This window comes from Stigmatopora argus, chromosome 1, assembly GCF_051989625.1.
Source record: "Stigmatopora argus isolate UIUO_Sarg chromosome 1, RoL_Sarg_1.0, whole genome shotgun sequence".
NCBI lineage: Eukaryota > Metazoa > Chordata > Actinopteri > Syngnathiformes > Syngnathidae > Stigmatopora > Stigmatopora argus.
In genome coordinates, this window is record NC_135387.1 from 10,756,368 (window position 1) to 10,780,393 (window position 24,026).

The following is a 24,026-nucleotide window of genomic DNA, read 5'->3' on the forward strand; positions in this document are numbered from 1 at the left end:
GATTTTGACTTTTAAGCAGTCCTTTATAATATAAAAAGGTCAAGCAAGATACGGAATTCAAATGCTACTACGTACTTAGTACATACAGTTTAAGTGAACCGTTAGGCTATCATTCTGTTATTTGCCGCTAGAGGGAGCACACATCCTCTTTGTGTTATACTTCCCACCGAGAATCACAATCAATGCTCTGTGATATTTCCACCACCCGTCAGCCGGGGATCCCTACAGTACCGCACGCAACCGTGGCGGCGCCAGTGAGCCCACGCTGCCTCGCTAAAGATGTGAAAATGGCGGAGCTACAAATGCTTTTGGAAGAAGAAATTCCAGCAGGTCGAAGCGCTCTGTTGGATAGTTTCACTAATTTGGAAAGAGTCGCCGAGTATTGTGAGAGCAACTATGTCCAGGTAAGCGTGTTTTTGTGTGGGATTTCTCGCCTGGTTTTGGCACGCAGCTCGCGGTAGCTGTTGCTAGTTTTTTCGACGGGATGCGGCGTGTTAGCCAAGCTTAGATGAAAGGCAACAACATCGAGCGTTAATTTTCAACTCGCAGGTTTTTTTTTCTAATGTCCCGACCTGTGATTAATGAAGGAAGTCTCGAAATATTTGTCATTTCCACAGAACAAACACGTATGTGTGACTTTTCCGATGGCTGTGGGCGGTCGCCGTAGCTTGATAGCTCGCAGCTGTCCATCAGACACAAACGTTTTGGATGGTGTTGATCATCGATTCGTTTGGCCTCCGATTCATCAGCGAATTGTTTTGTTTTAGGACGTAAAGCCAGATTAATCTCAGATCATGGTTGCGCGACATACATCTTTATAGCGGTACCAGTCGTCCGATCCATGATCTCGTGGTGGACGAACAGGGCGACTCATCGGATTTTAACCGTTCATTTCTACATTTTCATTTCAATCCATGCCGATTATTATATGATGTCGCGTCATGGGATGTTTTTTTCTTTTTCGAAATGGTATTTAACCCTCTCACGCCGTCTGTTGTTATTGATGTCTGGCAGGTGTAGTCTAACATGCACGATTTTACAATTAATCGTATAGTAAAAGAGGCGTGCCGTTTCAGTGGTGAGTGGTTGCTAGTGCACTGTTAGAGCGGAAACGCTTTGATTTGTCTTCTTTCCATTCTGGAAGAACAAGTCTGACTGGTTTCACTCAGATTTTTCTTCCAACCTTTTTCACACTTTTGGTTTATCCTTGAGTAAACGGTTAATGTCATCATTTACACTTCCTCAGTTTATTCCTTCACGAGAATCACTTCCTTCTTGACTACTTCCCTTCAATGACAAGTCTTGTTTCATTCTGATGTGACGCCAACGCATTGACAATCACAGTTGCGTTACGGCTGTTGGCAGTGTTTTCCTTTTGTCGCTCTGAACTTGACAGCTGGCCTTTGTTTCAGCATCTAGAGTGGAAACACTGGGGCAAACCATTTGCCTCTGGAAATGAATTGAGCACTGTCATCTAGTTTACATGCCACTGTTGCTAGAACTAAGTGAGAGATAAACCTAAAAAAGTACAATCAAGCTCATGCTTGCGACTGGCTGGTGAGGTTATACCACACCGCTCCCCTGAAGTAATCTGGGGTAAACTCTGGCAAATAAGTATCAGTGGTTAGAACATGTGTCAAAGTGGCGGCCTGGGGGCCAAATCTGGCCCGCCGCATCATTTTGTGTGGCCCGGGAAAGTAAATCATGAGTGCCGACTTTCTGTTTTAGGATCAAATTAAAATGAAGAGTATATATTTATATAAAATTTCCTGATTTTCCCCCTTTTAAATCAATACTTGTCATTTTTTAATCCATTTTTTCTGTGTTTTTAGTTCAAAAATCATTTTGTAAAATCTAAAAATATATTTTTAAAAAGCTAAAATATACATTGTTTTAGATCTATAAAAAACTGAATATTCAGGGCTTTTAATCCAGTCCTTTTAATCAATTTATTAAAAAAAAAAATCTAAATATTATGTTTAAAATGGTCCGGCCCACGTGATATCAAGTTGACGTTAAAGCGGCCCGCGAACCAACCCGACTCTGACACCCTTGAGTTAGAAGATCATGCGTGGTAGCATGTCGCTATTGTGGGTTGAATGTGTCTCTCTTACAGTTTGGGCTTTCAAACTCATTCTTTGTGTTATGTTCTCCCCATTATGTCTCCATTGAGTCTGACCTCTTCCCACATTCCAAAAACACAAGCTCTTAATTGTTGTTGGTGGTGAAGGATTTATTCGCGAGTGCCCAGTGGTTTGCTAAAAGTAAGGCCAGTTTGTTATTTTGTACTTCTAACCTGAATTCCACTGCTCAGCTTTGACCCTGATGATTGCAAATAAAGCAGTTCAAATTTGCAATTTAACGGTTACTTAGAGGTCTTTATCAGTACTGTTGTGCAGTGGTACCTCGAGATACGTTCCAACCCTCTGAAAAAACATCCAAAACAGGATGTTGGATTGGAAAAAATGTTTTATTTCTTCCAATTCGCCATCTATTAACAAAGTAACATAATTAGTGGTTTAATATTACTAAAATGTGTTAAATAGTACTAAAATTATACGGATTTCGAAGGGGGAAAGAGAGAGACGGACAGAAAGAAGGGGGCGGAGGGGGACGCTTGGATTACGATGCAGACACATTCTAAAATAAGTTTAATCTAACATTACACTAAACGTAATTCTAATTTAGTTTTACATTTTTATACCATTCTTCTCCCGGCTGGGTTGGCTCTGTTTGCCCCGCCTCCAACCTGACTTTTACTATCGATAGGCTGTTTGCTTTTGTATTCCCTTCAAAATATTCCAAAAATGATGCACATGAATGTCCTCACAATAGGATAACGCACGACCACTTGCCAACGAGAAGTAATATATACTACTCCTCGTAACAGCGATCGCTCCACCATTCGCACTGAGTGACGGGGAAAAAAAACTGAAAAAATGCAACGCTCCGCCCAGTGCTCGTAGATATCTGTTATACACGAAAGAGATGTGGCAAAAAAGACAGTGCGCTACAATGATAAACAGCCTCTCATGTCTTGGCCACCTGGCTTTCTCGCATCTCAAAATTTTTCTCGTATCTATAGATAATTATTTGCTTGAAATTTTACTCGGATCCCAAAATGCTCGTATGTCAAGGTACCACTCTATATGGACAATAATTTTAAAAAATCACACTGCTTTCTACAGTCTCCAGATAAGCAGAGAGCGCTGGAGGAGACCAAGAACTACACCACTCAGTCCCTGGCCAGCGTGGCCTACCTGATCAACACGCTGGCCAACAATGTCCTGCAGATGCTGGATATCCAGGCTTCCCAGCTACGCCGCATGGAGTCTTCCATCAACCACATTTCTCAGGTAGGCTATGGACTGCTGATGTGCAGATATTTGCATACTGAAAAGGGACCAGGCCACGCCTCAAAGAAATCACCTAACTTAAAAAAGAAAAAAAAAAAAAAGGTCAATATATCATACCTGTCAACCTCTGCCGATAACTGCCCTTATAAATGATTATGATTCCCCTTACAACCCCCCAAAAAACCTTACAAACACCGTACGAGTCGTACGGTGTTTGTAAGGTTTTTGGGGGGTTTGTAAGGGGAATCATAATCATTTATAAGGGCAGTTATCGGCAGAGGTTGACAGGTATGATATGTATACAGAAAAGACAAAATAACATCCTCTTTACCTTGCCTTCTAAGCTTTAAGTGGACCAAGTCCTCTTAAAAATAAACAGATCTGATATACTCAGGGATAACCGTTTTCAGCGCTAGCCCGTTCAAAGCAGCTTTGTTATAGCACACTATAGCAATCTTCTTTAAATCAAAACGGTCAAATTGGTAATAAAACGGCATACAGATTACTAGTTTTTCAGCAAATGACCAAAAATATTTAAATAGAAATTTCTTTGATATCAAAATGTAGGACCTTACCGGTCAAATGTTTGCTCTGCATAGTCTCAACGTTTCCTGAAAGAAAACTTTCGGGTTGAATCTCAACACAAAAGAAAGTGATAGTTCAGTTCTATGTGCATACGTTGAATTGAGTGCACTTTCAGAACACGGTCATTTACGATTATAACCACGTAAGAAAACGCATTCCTTTACTCAGACGGTGGACATCCACAAAGAGAAGGTGGCCAGGCGAGAGATTGGCATCCTCACGACCAACAAGAACACGTCTCGCACACACAAGATCATCGCTCCAGCTAATCCTGAGAGGCCAGTGCGCTATGTCCGCAAGCCTGTTGACTACAGCATACTAGATGACATGGGCCATGGAGTCAAGGTAAATTTAAAAAAGAAAATGAAAACATCCTTTTACATTTCAAACATACATTGGAAATGCATGTGTCTAATAAAAAGTTTCTGCTGTGCCTTGCTATGGACTTGTCTTGAGTGACTTCTTACTCATTTTCAAAAAAGTGTAGTTTCTTGTAATCGACACAATGCTTAAATTTGATCACGGTTAAACGACCATATTTATTTAACCCAATCTATCTATTGTGTGACAATGGTACCCATTTTCATCATAGTTGGTCTTTATTAACTGTAAAATGGTGCACAGAATGTATTTCTCTCTTGTATTGTATTTCTCTCTTCATATTAGCATCCTTGATTTTTAAACGGGAATTTCAAAAGCTTTTGACAACATTTATAAAAGAAAACAAAAGAAATCACATTGGGGCTGTGAATTTCCTCATTTCTATTGCGCACTAATTTGATGATTTCTTTCTCTTTGTTTCTCTCTCTGCTCGCCTTATTTAATCTTTGTAATCAACTGTAGTGGTTGCAAAGGTTTAAGGTAAGATTTTCAAAACCAGCCCCACAAAGAAGAAAGAATGTTCAATTTTGGAATGCTGATTTGTGTTGGTGTTTTTGTGGTTGTTGCTGTGGTTGTTATCAAGGAGTAGTTTGATATTTTGAGATGACCAGTCTTTAAGATGGATTTCAGCAGTCATAAATCTGAATTAATCATTTCGGGTTTCAAACAGATTCAAAATGTCTAACGACTCCTTTTTAAAACAAATTGTATTTAAAAAAAACACGCACGCAAATATGAAACCTTTCCTAACACTCGTCTGTTTGTGTAGGCAAGTGCTCAGAGCATGAAAGTTGGTGGTGGAGGTGGACTGCCTCGCACAAACCCCCCAACACAGAAGCCGCCCAGCCCACCTATGAGCGGGAAAGGGACCCTTGGGTGCGTAAACCTTCTCAGTGTGCAGTGATAAACATGTTTTGTATTTGTGATCATGTTTCTGCTCCCTTGTCTTGGCCGTCAAAGTTGATTTCAACACAGATGACAGGAAGGTGACATTCTGCCCGGTCGCTTTATGACTCTAGATAAAAGAATCAAAACAAGAAATTTTAAAGTGTAGTTGTGGGCATACGTTTCCACACGTATTTTGCATTTTGCAAGTAAAATTTTAAAAATCGGCAGCTTTGTTTTTTTAAATTACTTTTTTAAACATGTTTTCTGTCAAACTGTTGAATGTGTCTCTAATCCTGGCGTGGTGTCTGATCTTGCATCTGAAATATTCTCTGTTTTTGTCACTTTGGGGACAGTCCTGAGTCTCAGGCGCTATTCAAATCAATGTGTCTGTGTGTGGCTGTTCTTAGGAATTGTCTGCTGGATATTGTGAGTGGCTCTGTCCCATCTGCTCAGTGATGTTTCTCTTTGTGCTTATGTCTGCAAAAAGCATGCCAGCTACACTTCCATGATGGATTCTACTCTGCAGTCTTGGGTTAACCCTTTATAGGGCCGTCACTTAACTCATTGACTGCCTTTGACAACACCAGACGTCTAATCTGTTTTGACTGGGAGGGGTGACAGCTATCATTCGTAGCCAGTCCTGCGTTTCAATGACCCGGATGTTGATTGAAAAAATAATAATATTAGATTATTGGGAGGCGTAAACAGTGTATTTCAATTTTTTTTCAGGTTTTAACATGTATTAGTGTAGTTATTCATGAAGTATAAAAATACAATCATGATTAACTGTAAAACAATAATAGAATTATAATTGATCCCTGGCATCCACATTTTGGGGCATGTGTGTAGGTCCAAGTATTAACATTACATATTGCATTACACGCCTTCTTGGAGATACAGTTTATATATATTTAATGTATTTTTTTCATCTTCAAAAGGCATGCCTTCCACTCTAAAGGGTTCAAGACTGACATTTGGATATTTTTTTTGATTTCCCTTAGTTATGTTTGTGATCAGCTTACCCACTTCTGGCTGTCCATATTCCTCATAGCAACATATTGCCATGGCAGCATCTTCACACTTAAGCAGCCACCTCTCCTTTCGAAGAATTTAAGGTGTCACTTAAAATACAGAGTCACTTTTATTTTTTATCCTGGGATAGCTGCATATGTATCGAGAGATTTGAAAGCATTCGACGCAATCTGTTTCAGGCAGCCGAGTGCTGCTTTCGTTCTGCACAGCTGTTGCTATCTGCGGATTCTCCCCAGCCAGCCCTAATGTTTTCCATCTGTCATTCCCCGTTTTCTTTAAGTTTGCACTTGTTTGTTTCCCCACTTTCCCCCTTCCCCTGTCCCACAATTCTCTGTGGATGTCCCTCCACCCCACCCAACTCCTGACCCTCTCACAGGCGACACTCCCCATATAGGACGCTCGAGCCGGTGCGTCCTCCCGTTGTCCCTAACGACTACGTCTCGAGCCCGACGCGCAACATGGCGCACCCCCTGCAGAGCCCAGCACGCAATGCATCTGTTAATCAGAGGAACCGCACGTACAGGTACCCCCTCCCCCTTCCCAGCATGCCTCACTACCGTGTCCAAACTACCCCTGTTGCGCTAGCCCCCAGGCCTTTAGTCCTCCCGTCTTGTACACCAACCCGACCCACCACTGATAAGTCCTTCTTTGGAGTCCTGTTTTAACCCTCGTTTCCCAAGTATTTGTCACATGGCGAATACCCAGACTGGCATAATCTGTACAGAAATTTAAACAATATCAAGACACGATGTCCTTCTAAAGACAAAACCTTTAGCGAGGCTGATTGATGACCGAAAATGTGTATTGCGTGAAAAAGGTTTTGAATCTTTTGAGCCTCACCCATCCTCATCTCACTGCAACTCTGCTTTCTGCTATAGCCGTGCGTCATTTCTTGTCTTTTGTGTGCTCACATTGCCACGTGTCATTGTTAGGCTGCTTTCGATATCCACGACATCACCGGAGTGTGCTTCTCCGTGATGCTTTGTGCTGTAGTAAAAGCCCCAAGCATAGTGACAAGTTGAATTTGGGAAGGAGGCGGGTGTGATGGCGAGCGTTGTCCATGTCCTGATGTCTTTGCTGACCCACCACCAGCAGCGGGAGCAGTGGAGGCAGCCACCCCAGCAGTAGTCGCAGCAGCAGCCGGGAGAACAGCGGCAGCGGCAGTGTGGGTGTGCCCATCGCCGTGCCTACACCAGCACCGCCGACAGCCTTCCCAGGTATGTCCTTTGAATTTCTGCTCCTAACAATCAACTAAACTGCTCAGTGACAGGCTTCTGCAGTCTATAGACCAAATGACTGATGAGAATGAATGATTCCTGAGTATTGTAGAACAATCCTCTATCCCTCACCCTTCTTTTCTTGTCTTCTCCCTTCCTCTGAATTTTTTTGTAACCTACACCCCTCTCCCAGTCCCTGTCCAATCCAATGCGACTAAACCTACACCCAACACTGCCACCACCCCTGGTCACATAGCCCCTGTCCTTGATGGCCCCCCTCAAGCCTCAAACCTATCTATCGAGATCCCGCATGTACCCCCACCCCCTCCCCAGCTCCCCACCTCCACAGCCCCCGCTGGCACAGGAGCCACTGCTTATGGAAACTCCGTACAAGGTGAGTTGAACCCCGTGTGGAAAGAGCCCCTACCTCCCACCCATCATCTCCTCCATATGCAGCCTGGTCAAGCTGTAAAATTCACATCATTAAGGAAAATTAATTGTAGAAGCTCGGTAGAGCACATGTGTTGGAACTGCATGCCTGGGCAATGATGCCTCCATGGTTCCGCTACATGTTTTCAACCTTCACAAAAACTCTGTTGTCATGGTGATGTATTGCGCATGCAAATTCAGCCTTTCTTTGGTTGTGCCAGCACTTTTATTGTGTTGTGTGATTATTGCAAAGTTGAGCTTTTTCTTTCCTCCAAAGCCCTCAAGACAAAACACGGTCTGAATATGCACTTCCCAACAGGTGCGCCTCAGTTCTACAGCATGAACCGCCCAGCGCAGAATCCCCAGAACACCCACGTGGGAGGCTCACTGCCGTACCGCCGGCCCTCATCTGTCACTGGTCAACCTAACACGGTACCTAATCAAAACCAGCTCAACGGTGGACCCCACTTTGTCCAAAATCAAGGTAAAAACAATAGTTCATTTGTTAACATGCTTTATTGGATGTCTAATAAAACTATTCCACGAGCGGCCACAGTGGGTGCAGGTTTTTGTTCCAATTTATCCTTCACGGTCAGTTTAATCCCCGAGGTTTCCTTTGAAACAAGTAGTACCTGACTGCAATCAACTGATTACACTTTTAAGACAACACATTGGTGAATGTGTCCTCGTCATCGGTTGGAAAGAAAACCTGCACCCACCGTGGCCCTAGAGGACCGCTTTGGACACCCATGGTCTAAACTCTAAAAGATTGTGTTCAAATCCATATTTCTATTATACAGGGCACCAAACAATAAGATGGGTTTTATTTATATGAAATTAAATCTGCCCCTATATGACTGTGGAAATTGTAAATGTGGGGAACACTACAAACAGCTCTCATCTATTATTTTAAAAGGAAAAAATGCAGTACGTTGAAATGACCTCAAAGTATTTTGGCTCCGTCCCCCTCCTTTTCTATCTTTCAATACTCAATTGCAGGCCCACTTGCGCCCCCTCCCCCCTCCATGCAGATCACCCCTCAACTGCCCCTGATGGGCTTTGTGGCCCGAGTTCAGGAAACCAGTAAGTGGTTCTAGTGGCGATTTGCATGAGCTCCATCTTGACTCTCATTTGTCATTGTGTCAAAGCCACTAGTTTGGGGAAATTTTGTGGAAGGGGTTTTGACTAAAAGCCCACTTTTTTTTTCTTCATCAACCAGTCTGTTGATTTATTAAAAGCTATTTTAGAGGCCACCCCTCAGCGGGTGGTCTTAAGTGCCAACGTTTATTTTAAAAAAGTCATGTTTAGATTCTTCAGTCAACTATAGCCTTACCAAGTTTGAGTACAATAGTTCATATTTATTACCAACAGTGCCTGTAGGTTTTTAAAGCCACATATCTGAGTAATTTTTATATTTTGAGGTTTTTCCTCTGAATAATGTTAAAAGTATTAGTTGATGGGCTTTATGTTGCTGAGACTTATATGTCCAAGGCATGTGAGATGGATGTTGCTCTTTATTTTATATTATTACAGCACAACTGTGATATTCAGTTACTCGATCACATTGTTTTTGGTCTTTTCCTGACTGATACAATTTCCAATGGGCTGAAGAGAATCCCACTCACAATTAAGCAGTGTTTCATGTTTAAAAAATGCCTTAAAAGCATGTTTGTCGCTGCGCTATTTATCTTAGGAATGCTAGTATGTCGCTGCGCTATTTATCTTAGGAATGCTAGTATACCTTTTTGTTTCATGCATGCCTTCCACCGGGTGGGTGACAAAACAGCATGCCATCATCTTTTCCCCAAATGCATGAGAATAGCAACTCCTCGTATTTACTCTGAACAATACTTTGCTACTGTAGTGTGCTGATGGCAATGTGTTGTCATTTGATCCCCTTCTCAAACTAGTCTCAGATGTGCCGCCACCGCCACCCCTTGCCGATGAGCCTGTGTTTGAGGACCCGACACCTCCTCCTCCACCACCAGAGGACTACGAGGATGATGAGGAAGAAGAGGAGTCCGCAGTGGTGGAGTATAGCGACCCGTATGCGGAGGAGGACCCTCCTTGGGCACCGCGCACCTACCTAGAGAAAGGTCAGCTTTTACTCCATAGGTTCATTGATCAGCGCTACATAACTTTTAGTGAGTCACTTTACTTAAGCCAAGTTAAACATTTAAATAACGCCCCCCAAAACATAAAAATATAATATTGTCTTGATTTACTCTCAAATTGACTACTGAAAAATCTTGATATAAATCCGATATGTACACTAAGCTATAACTTTGCGTTAAAGGCAGCAGGCTGCTTCTGACATCTAATGGAAGAACATTTACCGTATTTTCTCGCATATAATCCGCATTTGTAACTAAAAAAAATGATGACTGAATCAATGGTACGGCGTATATGCGCTCAAGACCTACAGCGTTGCTATACCGTTTTACCAGTTGATGTTGGCAAATTAACGTTTACTATTTGTTGGTTATTTTCTGGTTTGCAGTAACAAAACAACCATTACTGGATAAATTACTAACTTCCTTATGATATTGACCTTAATAATTTGCTTTTGATTCATACAGTATCTCAGCAATACCACGTGCGATGATTTTTCTTAAGATTTTCCCCTTCAAAGTAACACATTTGTACTCTCTATTGAAACCATGAATATGGAGGTGAAAAGTGTGAATCAGATGGCAGCTTATATCCGAGAAATTGTCAAATTCAACAATTTTAAGGCAATTTTAAGGGTGCGTCTTATACATGGAGTGGCTTATGTGAGGAAAATATGGTAATTGTTCACTGTTCTCCCTGGCATACTGGTTGGACAAAAATAGATAGTTTGTAGTAACTATATGGTAACTTTGACACCATCTATCTTTCAAGGCTTTTTTTTAAATTAAATTGACCTGTCAGCTTGTTTTGCCTTTTGGTCAAAGCAGCGCCCTGACAAGCTGCCACTGAGTGCAACTTGTTTTATTAGAAGTTTTCAAAGTTCAGCCTGTTTGCATAAGACCCAGGTTGTAAAATATTCAATTTTAAAAAAAATACATTCTCAGTAACGGTACAAATTTGGCAGCTAGCTGGGGAATAAAGGAATGTTATTCTTTTGGATGGCCACCAGAGGGGATCACCGCCTATTAAGTCAAATTTGCTTTTCCATTTTCTTAACTGGAATTCTTTAAGTCTGAGGGCTTGCTGACAGGAACAGTTCGTACGACAAAGGCATTGCAAAACTGATGTATTCATTTACTGCATGCTTCACGCGGCACACTTTTCTCAGTGCTCAGCGCTCCCGGTTTTAGTTGGCCTTAAATAAAACAAAATTCCCTCTGGTTATGGCCGATATTAAGAGTCTAAAGTTTATTCATTTTTGAAATTTCACATTGAGTTAGATGTCCCATTCATTCATACTGCGAGGATGGCCTGTGAATACTCTTGTTTCAGTGCTGTTGACGGCGCTAGACGCCCAATCCATTTTGACTAGGACTGCTCCCACCAGTCTGAATAGGTTGGACTTCCAGTGTGGACAGTGGATCCAGTGAACGAAATGTGTCTGTATAAATGTTTAAATAACAGCTGACTCTCCTCTCTGGACTGTCCCCCCTCCCCCCAGTGGTGGCCATCTACGACTACAGTCGGGACAAAGAAGACGAGCTGTCCTTCCAGGAGGGCGCCATCATCTATGTGATAAAGAAGAACGATGACGGCTGGTACGAGGGTGTGATGAACGGAACCACAGGCCTCTTCCCGGGCAACTACGTCGAATCCATCATGCACTACGCTGATTGAAAAACACCCCCCGGCCACCCCCCCCCCCCCCCCCCCCCCTCCCATCCTATGGGTAACGAGGCAGCCCATGGGAATGAGGGGATTCAAGGGTTAAAGTTCACAGACTTTGAACATACAGAGCATGATCATCTCTGGAATGGGATTGAAAGAAGAGACGATGTCCAGTCATCCTGTCCACCTTAACAAAACTACCACTACTTTGAACAGTTTCTTTTGAGCTAATTTTTTAATTGGGGAGTTTGCGTTTTACCATCAGGCATTTTCTAAAAATGTGTACAGCCAAATTGCCCTCATTTTAAGAGTACAATATTTGGGGTCTGTTGTGGGTTTTTCTTGTGTGCGGGGCAATCAGAAGGAAGGTTTTCATCTCGCAGCTTTGGTTTCGAGGAGAGAAAACCTTGGCAAGGCCAGAGACATTGAGAACAACTCTTGTCTCTTTGGACAACCACAAAAATGTGCAGCAATTGTTTTAATGTGAGTAGTGAGCTGGTTGGGTTGAGCACCAACAGTGAAGACAAGCACATCCAGTGTCTTAATGTGACACACAGTATAGAAGGTAGAAAAAGTGTATATCTCACTACGTTTACGCTAACGGATGGTCAGCGACCCTCCAAAGTTGCGAGGAGTCAAACTCGGTTGCACAACGATCATTTGCGCAGAGTGGAGAAGTTTATTAGCTCGTGTGGCAAGGTTGGCCTCCGGCTCAGTTGCAGTGTTCTTAAGTGGTGGGGATGATTTTTCTTTTGTTTTACTGGTTGAAAAGGATTTGCATAGTGGCATGTTTCTTGAAGGATACAATGGTTCTATTCTGATGATTTATGTCTTAATATTTTTTAGGTATGGTCAGGTGTGAGTCTTTTTCCTCCCCTCTATTGGTGACGCTTTTACATAGGTGATTTCGAAGATACTTGTGCCATACTGAGATGTGTGTTGAAGTCAGTGGAATGATCTTGTTTTTTTTTTTCTCTCCACGTTTTCCAAGTTGTTTTAACCAAAAGAACATGCATTTGTAGTGAATTGATGTAGAAGAACTAATATAAAAGTGACAAGATTTATTGAGTATGATATGACAGCTGTTGTTAAAATGGTTTTAACCGTCACATCTGTTGTGAGCAGTTTTAAGAGTGTACCATCTTAACTCATACAATGTCATTGACGGCAATTGACGTACTTGATGTCCTTCCCAGCTAAACTCCCAATTCGAATGAGTTAAATGCTCGTCGCCGTCAATTGCAGCCACTGAGGTAAAGGGGCTTGGCATTGTCGGTACTAGCCTGTCCTCAGTACTTAAGCCAGAAACTTTATTTTCTATATTAAAAATGAAAAATATTCCAGTGAGTCTGTATGTGAGTCTTGCATGCCATTATTATCTGTGCTTTCCCCCAAAACCAAATGGCGAGAGCAGTCTTTGGAAAAAGAAGCAGTTGTGACCCACTCATCCAAAGAAACCAGCTTCCCATGGGGAGAAAAAATCGGGCTTGAGGTCTGGGGGATGCTTGGCAACATGACGAGCAGTTCAATATCAGTCCATGATGCCATTGTGTTGCACTTTTGAAGTTGATTTCGCAAGTCTCATATTTGTAAAATCCAGAGAACAAAGACAATAAAGATATACGGATTCAATTGCACTTTTCTTCATTGTCTCCATTTATGCCAAAGCTTTCAAATACCTCTGTCGTGTTCAGACAGAACTAATGTAAGCAGAATGTATTTGGGGATGGCGCCGGCAAACCATTCTGGCAGCTATGTGAGCGGAGTGAGATTTAAATGTAACTTTAGTGTCGAGGCCCCGAGGTGGAAAACGACAGCAGTGAAAAGTGGTCTTAACGTGTGGAGACAGGAAGACTTAAAGGGGGATTTGTCTTACGTTGTGTTTGTTGCTTAGCACTTGCAGAGGACGTGTCCTGACAATCTGCAGGTCTGACCGTCATCTGCCTTCTACCTGGCATGCAATTAAAAAGAGACGTGATATCGCGTCTTTATTTGCACTGTTTCAAATTCATTTGATTCATTCCCATTTCCCGCTTCGGCACATTAAATATACTTTGATCTCGTCTGGCAGACGTCAGAATTTGTTTTCTCAATTTGCCTTTCATATGAGCGTTGCTTTCTGGAAAGAATGCCGCCTTTCTTTGACACTTCAGACAGGTGCTAGAGAGGAAGACATGTCTGAACAGTGAACACAGTCAAGCATAGGAAAACTCATATATTTGTTTCCTGAGCTGTATGACGGATGTGTAGCCTTTTTTTGTGAATTGGATTTTGTAAGAAGCATGTTGATTATCCCACTGTGACACTTTTCGATGGGTGTTTATTCCATGTCCAGTTATTTTATGGCATCTGCCCAGTGACAATGATGGATTGTCGGGGTCGTTTCTGAAGTTTGCACTGTAATGTCACAGGTCGATGATGTTGCCTGATTTTTCACAGTGTATACTATTATTTCCTAAAAAGCTAAAGAGTCGAACCTAAATTGCTTTATACCAGTAGTGTCAACCATACTGCCCACAAACTCGAAAAGGCTCACTAGGGCACCCGATCGGTCCTGCAGGATTTTTTTGCCTGGCAGGCATTTTGTAGCTCATTTATACTGTACATACAGTATCCAATGCATGTATTTTTTTTTCAACACGGGTGCCGTAAAACCAGAATTTAGTTGTTGGTTCGAGTGCATGCACTACTGCATATTGCTCAATTTCGTATCCGCGCTCACAGTCGTTCTTTCGCCCCCCTGCGGTCAAAATGACTGTGCCAATGGCAGCCAATGAGTTAACAAAGAACCTTAAAATTCCCCCCAAATAAGCAGAAAGTGACCAATAAGCTTAGCACAATTCACCCACAATCAATAGAAATGATCCCACATTTACAGAAAGTGACCTGCAAGTACCCTAAAATGGCAAAGTAATACAAAATTAACTAATTACCTGCCATTGACAATGATAGATGTCCATTCAATTCACTTAAACTGGCTGTGGCATATTTCAATGCCATTGGCGGTGCTAGACGTCCAATACATTTTGACTGTAGGGGCAAATGAATGTTCGTTCATTCGCCCTTGCCAGTCAAAATGGATTGGACATCTGGCACCACCCATTGCAACCAGTAAATTTACTTTTCTGGGATTAAAAACAAACTGGTCTGGCTCACATGAGATTTAGTTGGCATGAATGTGGTGAATTTGATTTGGACCAAGGAAACAAAAGAACCAGGAACTGTATTCATCATCCTTTTTCTCCACTATTTAAGTGAATGAGTTGATGATATTTTACTCAATTATTCACCAGCTGCAGAATCCATTCAAAAGTCAAAGTTCAAATAAAGTTCACCTCTAAGGGCAATTGTGAATTTTAGGTCCAGCATTGAGTAGTGCACTATTGAAGGGGAAACATGATGCTTATGATCCGCCCACTTTACTAAAGGAACATCCACATTCCATGGAGATGCACATGCGACAGCGACTGCCGGCAGCGATTGAACGTTTACTTTGAAAACTCCACAAAGGAAGTAATCTCAAATTCTAGCTTGACGCAAAAGCTCTTCCTTCATCCGTAGTTGTTGGATTGGGAGAAACTGTCCTGTCTGTGATTTATTTCTCTCCAGAAGCTGCTCAACCATCCTGCCGGGAATGACCAGGCGTACGCCTGCTGGTTTCTGACAGGAAATCCTCTTTATTCTCTCTGAGGGAAGAACAAACCTGAAATTGAAGTGACTGCCAGGATGTGTGGACCCAACAGGTGGTTGACCCCGCAGACCTGCTTCAGCAGCAGCATCATCATCATCCTGCTGTTGGGGCTCCAGAGGATACACACCCAGTCCACAGGTAAAACGTTCCCCCATATTCCATGTTATAATATTTTCACCCATTTATTTCAGTAGTCTAATTCAAGTGTAATCTCATTGATCCTCATTCGAATGACTATCGTTTTCACCCAACGAAAGCCTTGGAATAAAATGAGTTAATATATAGAATTTGTTAGATTTGGCATACCAAGATTAGTTTTTCATAAATTGTCTGCATATTGTAAGAGGATGACTCTTTGAGGCAAACCTTTATCTGGCTCATCATTTGTCCATAATGTAGTATTTATATACACAGGTTTATAGAGTTTATTTATGTGTATTATACTTATGAATAACTCCAAGAATCCCCTTTCCTTTATTTCCACCACATCTTGTTCTACTCAAATGCAACCCATTCAACATCCTCTTGTCCATCTGCAATTCTTTGGTACCTGCGTAAATGTGCGCGTGCACGCACAAGAGTGTTCTGGTTCCAGATGTTCTGTGCATCATCACTTAGGATTTCAGTATAGATCCGATACAGCTGGAAGGTCCAAAAGGGGATGTGCAGGTTGAGATCTGTCGTTTGCTTAGATTTTCCCCTCTCGGGGGCTTCTTTGTTCCACCCACAAGAAAGGCACGCGCACATGCACAATCCGTCTGCATGTTTAGTTGATCTTTGAAAGGCATTCTGGGACATGTGGGAGCTTGAAAGGCTGAATTAAGTTTGGGGTGTGTGATGCCAAGAAAATAGGAAACTGCACTTTTCCTGTTGCACAATTGATTTATAATTGATACTTTGTGCCAGCAGCATCCATCAATTTGGGCTTGCAGTTGCATAATAGTGCATACAGACATTTTTAATTGATGTATATGACTACAATTTAGTAGAAAAAACAAAACCCTCTCAATAGACTGGAAATTCCCGCATCTTTTTGACATCTGATGCAAAACAAATCAACATAAAACATTGTGAAGGGTTTCCCAGAAAAAGGCAGCTGCATTGTTTTCTGCCATTTGACCGTGACAGTCATAGAGCAGATAGAAGCAGCGTGATGAGTTAACACTTGGGGTTGAAAGGTTTTTTTTTTGTTTTTGTTTTTCGCCACCTATGCGTTCTATCGTGTCTGCAATCTTAAGCGGCTGCTTGCAAGCTGTTCTGTGGGACCTGATTTTGTTTTTTCTGCGTTTGCCATGTTTAGTTTTCCAGCTGCAAACCTGGCAAAGGGATAGTGGTTGTTGTAAACAGCTCGTCTCTTTAAAAATCTTATTTGCTTGCCTGCTGACTAGTTCGCTTACTGACCCCTCTGATCCTGTTCTTTGTTTGGTACTGTTTGTTTCAGTTGAGTCAGTTTCTTTGAATTTTTTGGAATATGTGGTTAGCCATATTCAGTCATCTGGTTCTCCTTACGACTCTGTCTCACTTTTTAGAAGGAGGCTTTTCTTTGAACAGCCCAGCCCGTTGTGGTTATTATTATCAGTCTATTATCTGGCTTTGTTTTAAACATGCTGTGCAAGTGCGACTGCTTAAGAAACCTGACCTTGAGTGTAGCATATTTGCATGCTTCTGTCCAAAATAGTTGAAAGGTTGTAGACACCCATCAGAAGGAATTCCTGAATTAACATAATATATCATCCAATCGGGTTAAAAAAATCTGCTTTATTGCAGATTTTAATGATATCTTCCCGGGAAATGACTCCATATGTCTTATCCCATTCAACCTTACTGTAGTGTTTTACATTAGTTTTGTTTGCAGCATCTCGTGCTTTTGATTGATTTTGATCACAGCTGGCAAACAGAACCATGTGCATAACGTGTTTGGGCTGCTGCTTTGCTTTTTCTATTTCCTTATTGCCAATAATGAGAAGGCAGCGGATTTGGTCAACTTACCGAAGGTAAGGCATGGAAAAATTCTAATACCATTTGCTGTGCATATGTTTCATGTTAATTGCTTCAAAAGGAACACTTAAAATCGAAATTCTGAATTTAGCAGACCTTAGGTATTAGTCGCGGCAGCCAAAAACACACCTTTTTTTAATGTAAATTTGTCAATTATTCTCAAAGGTTGTATATTATAGATGAGTTGTTTACAATAAACTACAGAATATAAAACCAGCATATCATTTTAGTAGGGTTTCCTTTAATTTCACATATAAGTCGATGAAGAGGATGTCACACCCCTGGCTATACGTACTAAAAAAACTGAGAATTATATCCAAAAAAATATGGTACTACACGTCAAATGTAGTTTAGAACCCTTGCGTCCCCTCAAAGAATTCACATGCATGAAAATCTGTTTCAAACCTTTTTTCTCACCAAAATATAATATACACACATTTTCTTTTAGCTCCACAAATTAAGTGAAGAAATTTCATATGATGAAATCAATCATTAAGCCCATCACTAGTACATATACTGTAAAAAAATTACAGGATATCTGTTGAGGTCCATTGTGTTTAACTTAGGTGTTACTGTGATAGTGTTTATGGGATTCCAATAGCACAGTAAAACCTACTATATTGGCAAAGGTTCCATTGTTTCACTAAAAATGATCTAGTCTCATGTCTGTGGGTGCACGGCTTGTTTTACATGGGGATGAGTGACGGTAGGGATTTCTATTGAGGCACCCAAGGGCATCAACTTCACATCTTTGTTGTGAGGAATTCCTGGCATGTGACGAGAGCGAGTCTCAGACAACCTTCACTCAACAATTCAATTTTTGACCTCTGCTGTTGGATGAACATTACCGTACTTAGAACTATAAACTCCACAAAGTGCGTTCGCCAACACAATTATGTCAAAAAAAGTATTTTCAAAGACACAGCCTTTACAGACTGGCAATTTAAAATTCAGTCATTTAGAACCAAATACGGACACTCTTTTAGAATGGAAAAAAAAATGCAAATACATTCTCAGGATTATGAGGACATTGGCATAACACATGGGGCCCAGTCTCATTCAATGTTCTGACCCTATAGCCATATAAACGATTGCATACACACATGAACACGGATGGGGAGATTTGGGCACAGTATTTATGGTCTCAGTGCCAAAACATTTGCTGAGATTCGGCTAATCTTTTGTCTATTTCTCAGATGTGGTTCAAGCCTCATCATTCTGGCTTCTTGAATTTCAATATAGGCTATCAATTTAGTTTCACCTGTGTCAAGATTTCGATTTAACATTTTGATTTGAGAGCTGGATTTAACATTTAGATGTAATACTTTATGACTGAAAATATTTTTTTAGTTCTGATTTAAACAATTAAACATCACACTTATTTTGAAATAAATATTGAGGTTGCTTAATTATGTTGTGAATGTGCATTTAAAAAAAGGGACATTTTCACACCACATTTTAAACTGTGTGACAAAATGTTGCTGTCCTTATCAGGCTAAGTTGTTTTACAAACTATGTCCATCATTGTCTTAAATAAAAGATAAATATGAAAATAGTATTAGCTTTGGAGGTAGATTTTTTTTAAAGTAAAAAAAAACAGGAGGAAAATTAGGTACAGTGCACTTTAAATGGAACTAATGCACAGGGCGGAACCCTTAATCACTCACTTCAGGTGAACCATAAACAGTGACTGATTTACACCCTTTAAGTTGTAAAAGTACAAAATGTACAATTATAGGTATTACTATAATTTTGGCACCAAGTCACCCAGTGCTGGCTGGCTCTGGCCTTTAAGAATGAAATGTGTGAGATGGCTATTTGGACAATGTATTGCTGCCCTCTGTTGGCAAACAATAAAACAGTTGTCGCCTCGAGCCCTATAAATGAGTCATAGATGAATTCACCAAACCATCCCACTATTTACTTTATTTTTCCACAAACCTCTGAGAAGGAAGATGAAGCCTTAGGGTTTATTTAACCTGGGAGCAGAAATCTGTGCTAAATTACCACCTGAATCTCCAAATGTAAGTAATTAAAAAATACTTTATCCTTTATAAATGACCATTGCAACATCATTTTCTCCAGAGATGTGGAAATGATTGTTCAGAGACATGCGTATGTTAGTAAGACACACATAGACAAACACACTAAAATGTGACTATCATTAGAGCAAAATAGAACCTGGAACATGTTTACTTTATCTGCCTGCACTTTGGTTGTGATTCAGCAGTCAGTTATGGAGTAGTAACCATATTAGAGAGCCTTACTGTGTACAGCAATATACTTTTTCACTTGGTACCGGTGCTGATACAGAAGACCGCCAACATCAGGCCAAAATTACTTCAGTAAATGGGAGGTTGATTATGAGCAGTTTCGGTAAATGCACTGTATGAAATGTCTATTTATTCTCAAGAATTAACATTGTCATTGACAGATAGTCTGTCTCCTTTTTTAAAAAAAAGTTATAAGCGTTTGCAGGGGTTGATGGTGGACATTGTGAAAAGTTTTAGTCTATACAGTGACTCATAGTAACTAATTCTAGAAAAATCTGACTTTGAACAGTTAAATGCGCCTCAAGTTTAAGATTTGTGAAACCTTTTGATCACGTGAAGTCTCCTGAAGCAAAATATAGTTACCTTGTAATGTCCCGATCCAATACTCAGTATTATATCGGTATTGGCGCCTGATACAACTATTTTTGGAGTATGTTTTAGTATCATTGTGCTTTTTGGCTGCTGTAAATCAAACAATAGGCGAGATATATATATATATATATATATATATATATATATATATATATATATATATATATATATATATATATATATATATATATATATATATATATATGTATATATATTTATTTATATATATGTGTGTATATATATTATATATATACATATATATTTATATATATATATATATATATATATAGTGCTTTACAGAGAGTAAATGGGATAATGAAGAAGGAGGATTGCCTTCAAATTCTTCAAGATAACCTAAAGTCATCAGTCCGAATATTGGGTCTTGGGCGCAGTTGGGTGTTCCAACAGGACAATGACCCCAAACACACACCAAAAGTGGTAATGGAATGGCTAAATCAGGCTAGAATTAAGGTTTTTGAATGGTTTTCCCAAAGTCCTGACTTCAACCCCATTGAGAACTTGTGGACAATGCTGAAGAAACAAGTCCTTGTCAGAAAGCCATCAATTTTAACTGAACTGCACCAATTCTGTCAAGAGGAGTGGTCAAAGATTCAACCAGAAGCTTGCCAGGAGCTTGTGGATGGCTACCAAAAGCGCCCAATTGAAGTGAAAATAGCCAAGGGATATGTCACCAAATATTAGCGCTGCTGTATGTATATTTCTGACCCAGCAGATTTGATCACTTTTTTCTGTTCACCCATAATAAAGTCATAAAAGAATCAAACTTCATGAATGTTTTTTGTGACAAAGAAGTATCTGTTCCAATCACTCTATCAGAGAAAAATCAGAGTTGTAGAAAAAACTGGAAACTCAAGAGAGCCATGACATTATGTTCTTCACAAGTGTATGTAAACGTTTGACCACAACTGTATGTATAATGCATTATATATACTGATCTACATGCAGGCATCGAATTGTTATCGGCCAAACATTTTGAGATAAATCGAAAGTCAAAAAGTCGGTATCGGGACATACCTGTAGTAAACCCCCAGTCGCTCTAGTTACTGCCTTCAGTAGGTTCATAGTACATTGTGTTTAAAAAAAACATGTACTCATTAATAACTCTTGTGTAATGAACTAATTCAACTTGATTTACTTGTGTTACTTTTGAAAGTGAGTCATTTGGAGTGAAATCCATTCATTTCAATAGTTCAATTGTTTTAGTTACTGCAACTGGTTTTCTCAAACCATTTGAGTTGGACTGACTCATCTGCGTTATAGTGGTTTGAGGATTTGAAACAGTGTGTGAACATGGGACAGTTTAAAATTGTAATGTAACTGGTACAACACTTATTCCTTAAATGCAAGTGAGTTCGCTGAAACGAGTCAACCAGCTGGCTGCCTAACTCTGCGCAGGTCACATCGTTGCGGATAGTCGTGTTGTAATCCATCAAACGTGCTTTGAATGCGCAAATTAGCAAGATGTGTCCAAATGTGATGTGGCGGGCGTGGGAGATGCGAAGGCTGGAATGTGGAACAGCTGGATGTCTTAACTTGGCAGAGGAGGGGGAGGCTGGGGGCTCTGTGTGGGTGGGGTTAGGGGGTTCCCTCCTTGCATCCTTCCCTTATCGGTCCTCTGTGAGAACCTGGAAATGGAAATCATTCTGGGGGGTTTCTGCAATGCGGTAAAAGGGTTCCTAGGGAGGGGATTATGAGAACATCGCATTGGACTTCCACTCTTTTCCCACCCTCGACCCCCACACACTCACACAAATCACATCCTCACCATCCTTCTTATTCGACACCCCAAACTTTTACTTGTTTGTGATATTTCTTAACTATTTCAAATCACTAACATTTCTAATAATTGAATGATAAAATAATAATTCAGAGACTTTGTTTAAGTTACAATTCAACTCCGTTAGAAAATATTCTCGAATTTTTATTGCCCGCATTTAAGCAGTGCTCTGCTTTGTGTGTGTTTTCTATGATACGTAAACTTCTACTTTTAATTTAAAAAGCAATATCCATATTTTAGTTATAATTTTCTAGCTAGTTACCAAATAAACAAGTAAATGAACTATCATCACTTTGTTCACGTATTTTTTAAATTTTAAAATACTGTCCTGTTTCTGTATTAATGGATTAAAATTCCTTTTTTTCCCTCATAATGTTATATTAATAAAATAATAATCCTTAGCTGTAGCCCTTTCCCTTTTTTTGACTGATTCAAACTTTCAATTTCAACTTAAAACTTTACATTTCCTTTAGGCTGTCTTGAGAAATGTTCTCAATTCCACAATAAAATTTTCAAAGTAAAATAATTTGTTATTTCCCAACTAATTTTCTAATTTGTGTCTGTTTGCCATGGCAGGAGTAATTGTTAATGTCAGTGTTGCCATTTTTCATGTCAACATATCATCAAATTCTACATTTCTGTTCATCCTCAGCTCTTCAGAACTCATGTGAAATTTCTACAAAAACTGGTAGAATGCTTTGCTTTGAGGAATTAAGGTGTACTGTGTTATGAATATGTGTAAAGTAAATTGTTAATGCAACCAGGTATCGCTCCATGAAAAGGAAAAGGACTGAAAGATGAAGAGGAGGAGTTTTTGGACATTGGGACGAATATGAATGACCACGGTCCAAGCCAACCTCCTTGTGCGTCCCCTCATGTCCATGTTTAGAGCTTTTTTCACAAGGGGGTGTGCCCTTCAAATGGGGAGATCTGCAAGCTGGAGCCCTTTTTATCCATTTTTTCCCAGACCAATTTAACTTAAAGTGTACCAGCTCAGCACACTCGGTTGTTTGAATGGTAAAGCGGCGAGCACAATGTTGAGAATCCTGCTTCTGGTTCTGTGTATTGGAAGCTTGGATGCCTGGTTCTGGGGCTTTAATGATGAGACAACCACCAAGACCCCAACAAGTGCCACCACAACTCCTGATGGCACGAAAATGGTGGAAGGGGAGGATGGAGGTTTGTCCAGGGTTGAAGAAAAAATCATCAACGTCTCCAATGGAATTTGGAACTTGGTCAAGACGTGGGATGCCACCACTGGCCCGGGGACTATGGAAGGTTCACCAAAGGTGGAGAGCGCTGAACCTACCATGACGGGTAATATTAACGTACTCGGAGGGCGAGACGGGGATGAAGGGTCAGGAGTTGGGGAACATGATGCATCTGGATCAGGATCTGGCTCAGATGTAGAATCGAGCAACGTGCTATCAAGTAACCTAACCGGGACAGACAATGGGACTCGGATCGGCGGTTCCGATCCGCTTTGTCTCCGTGTGCCAGCTCATTTGCACCTGTGCTCCAGAAAACGCCCTCAGTTCTTCACCTTGCCTAATCTGTTCAACCACACGTCCGTGGAGCAGGTGGAGGTGGCCGCGCGAGAGTGGGCGCGGTTGACCCCAAAGGGCTGCCACCAGCTGGCGGAGTGGTTCCTGTGCCTCCTACTGGTGCCCGAATGCCCCTCGCCCACCACCGCGCCATTACGTCTGCCTTGCCGTAGCTTTTGCCACCAAGTCCAGGACAGCTGCTGGGTGTCGTTGGACACTGCGCGGATTCCGGTGGACTGTGGCCTCCTCCCCGTGCAGGCACAGGAGCTCGGACGCCCTACCTGTCTGTCTGTTAGTTACTCAAAAGGTAACCTTGAAATGCATCCTGAGAGCTGCTCAATCACGTTCCTTGGGCACTGAAATCTTGAGCTTTTTTTAGCTTAAAAAATGTGCCTTTGCATGTTTTAAGATACTCAGGTCACGCAACAGCTGAACTACTTCACACCTTTCTGGTGCCACAGCTCACAAAGCCATGCTAGTTGCTCTTTCTGGTGATCGTGTCTCCTTTCATTGCTCAAAAATTTCATTTGGCTTCTAGCTGCAGAGAATGAACCAATGTACATTACTCACAAAATGTTTGACTTTGGAGGGAATTTCAGGATGAACCTAAAATGCACTCATAACTCATTAATTGCCACGGCAAGCTTTTAGTATCACATTTTGAACTGGGATGGCTGGACAC

The 24,026-nt window shown here is 40.9% G+C and overlaps 2 protein-coding genes across 26 annotated transcripts in view; both read left to right on the forward strand.

Moving 5' to 3' along the window:
* The first annotated feature begins 200 nt into the window (after positions 1-200).
* On the forward strand, positions 201-11,705 carry abi2b (abl-interactor 2b). 22 transcript variants are annotated; one of them, XM_077595784.1, is made up of 12 exons: positions 201-404; positions 3,189-3,356; positions 4,110-4,286; positions 4,785-4,802; positions 5,092-5,198; positions 6,619-6,765; positions 7,335-7,459; positions 7,653-7,853; positions 8,208-8,372; positions 8,888-8,971; positions 9,799-9,984; positions 11,502-11,705. In XM_077595784.1, the coding sequence occupies exons 1-12, from the start codon at positions 288-290 to the stop codon at positions 11,675-11,677; spliced, it is 1,671 nt and encodes a 556-aa protein (XP_077451910.1). In that variant the 5' UTR covers positions 201-287; the 3' UTR covers positions 11,678-11,705. The 22 variants fall into 22 exon arrangements, with proteins under 22 accessions (XP_077451910.1, XP_077451918.1, XP_077451946.1 ...); XM_077595792.1 differs by having other exon boundaries at positions 7,338-7,459; XM_077595903.1 differs by lacking the exon at positions 201-404 and adding an exon at positions 1,953-2,264.
* A 3,398-nt stretch (positions 11,706-15,103) lies between these two features.
* The window catches only part of LOC144083467 (collagen alpha-1(XVIII) chain-like), a 28,861-nt gene continuing 19,938 nt past the window's right edge, over positions 15,104-24,026 (forward strand). For 2 of the 4 annotated variants that reach the window (XM_077611359.1, XM_077611365.1), the window contains exon 1: positions 22,835-23,651. In XM_077611359.1, the coding sequence (XP_077467485.1) occupies positions 22,835-23,651 (817 nt within the window). Of the gene's footprint in view, positions 15,182-15,237; positions 15,498-22,834; positions 23,652-24,026 lie in introns of those variants that run through there. The other 2 variants (XM_077611385.1, XM_077611375.1) reach the window with 2 other exon arrangements.

What these genes read in the sequence shown, in the direction of transcription:
- abi2b (XM_077595784.1), top strand. Translation starts at nt 288, where the DNA reads ATGGCGGAGCTACAAATGCTTTTGGAAGAAGAAATTCCAGCAGGTCGA. An exon ending in CCATCAACCACATTTCTCAG is followed by an intron (nt 3,357 to 4,109) that starts GTAGGCTATGGA and finishes TCCTTTACTCAG; the next exon opens with ACGGTGGACATCCACAAAGA. An exon ending in TTATGGAAACTCCGTACAAG is followed by an intron (nt 7,854 to 8,207) that starts GTGAGTTGAACC and finishes ACTTCCCAACAG; the next exon opens with GTGCGCCTCAGTTCTACAGC.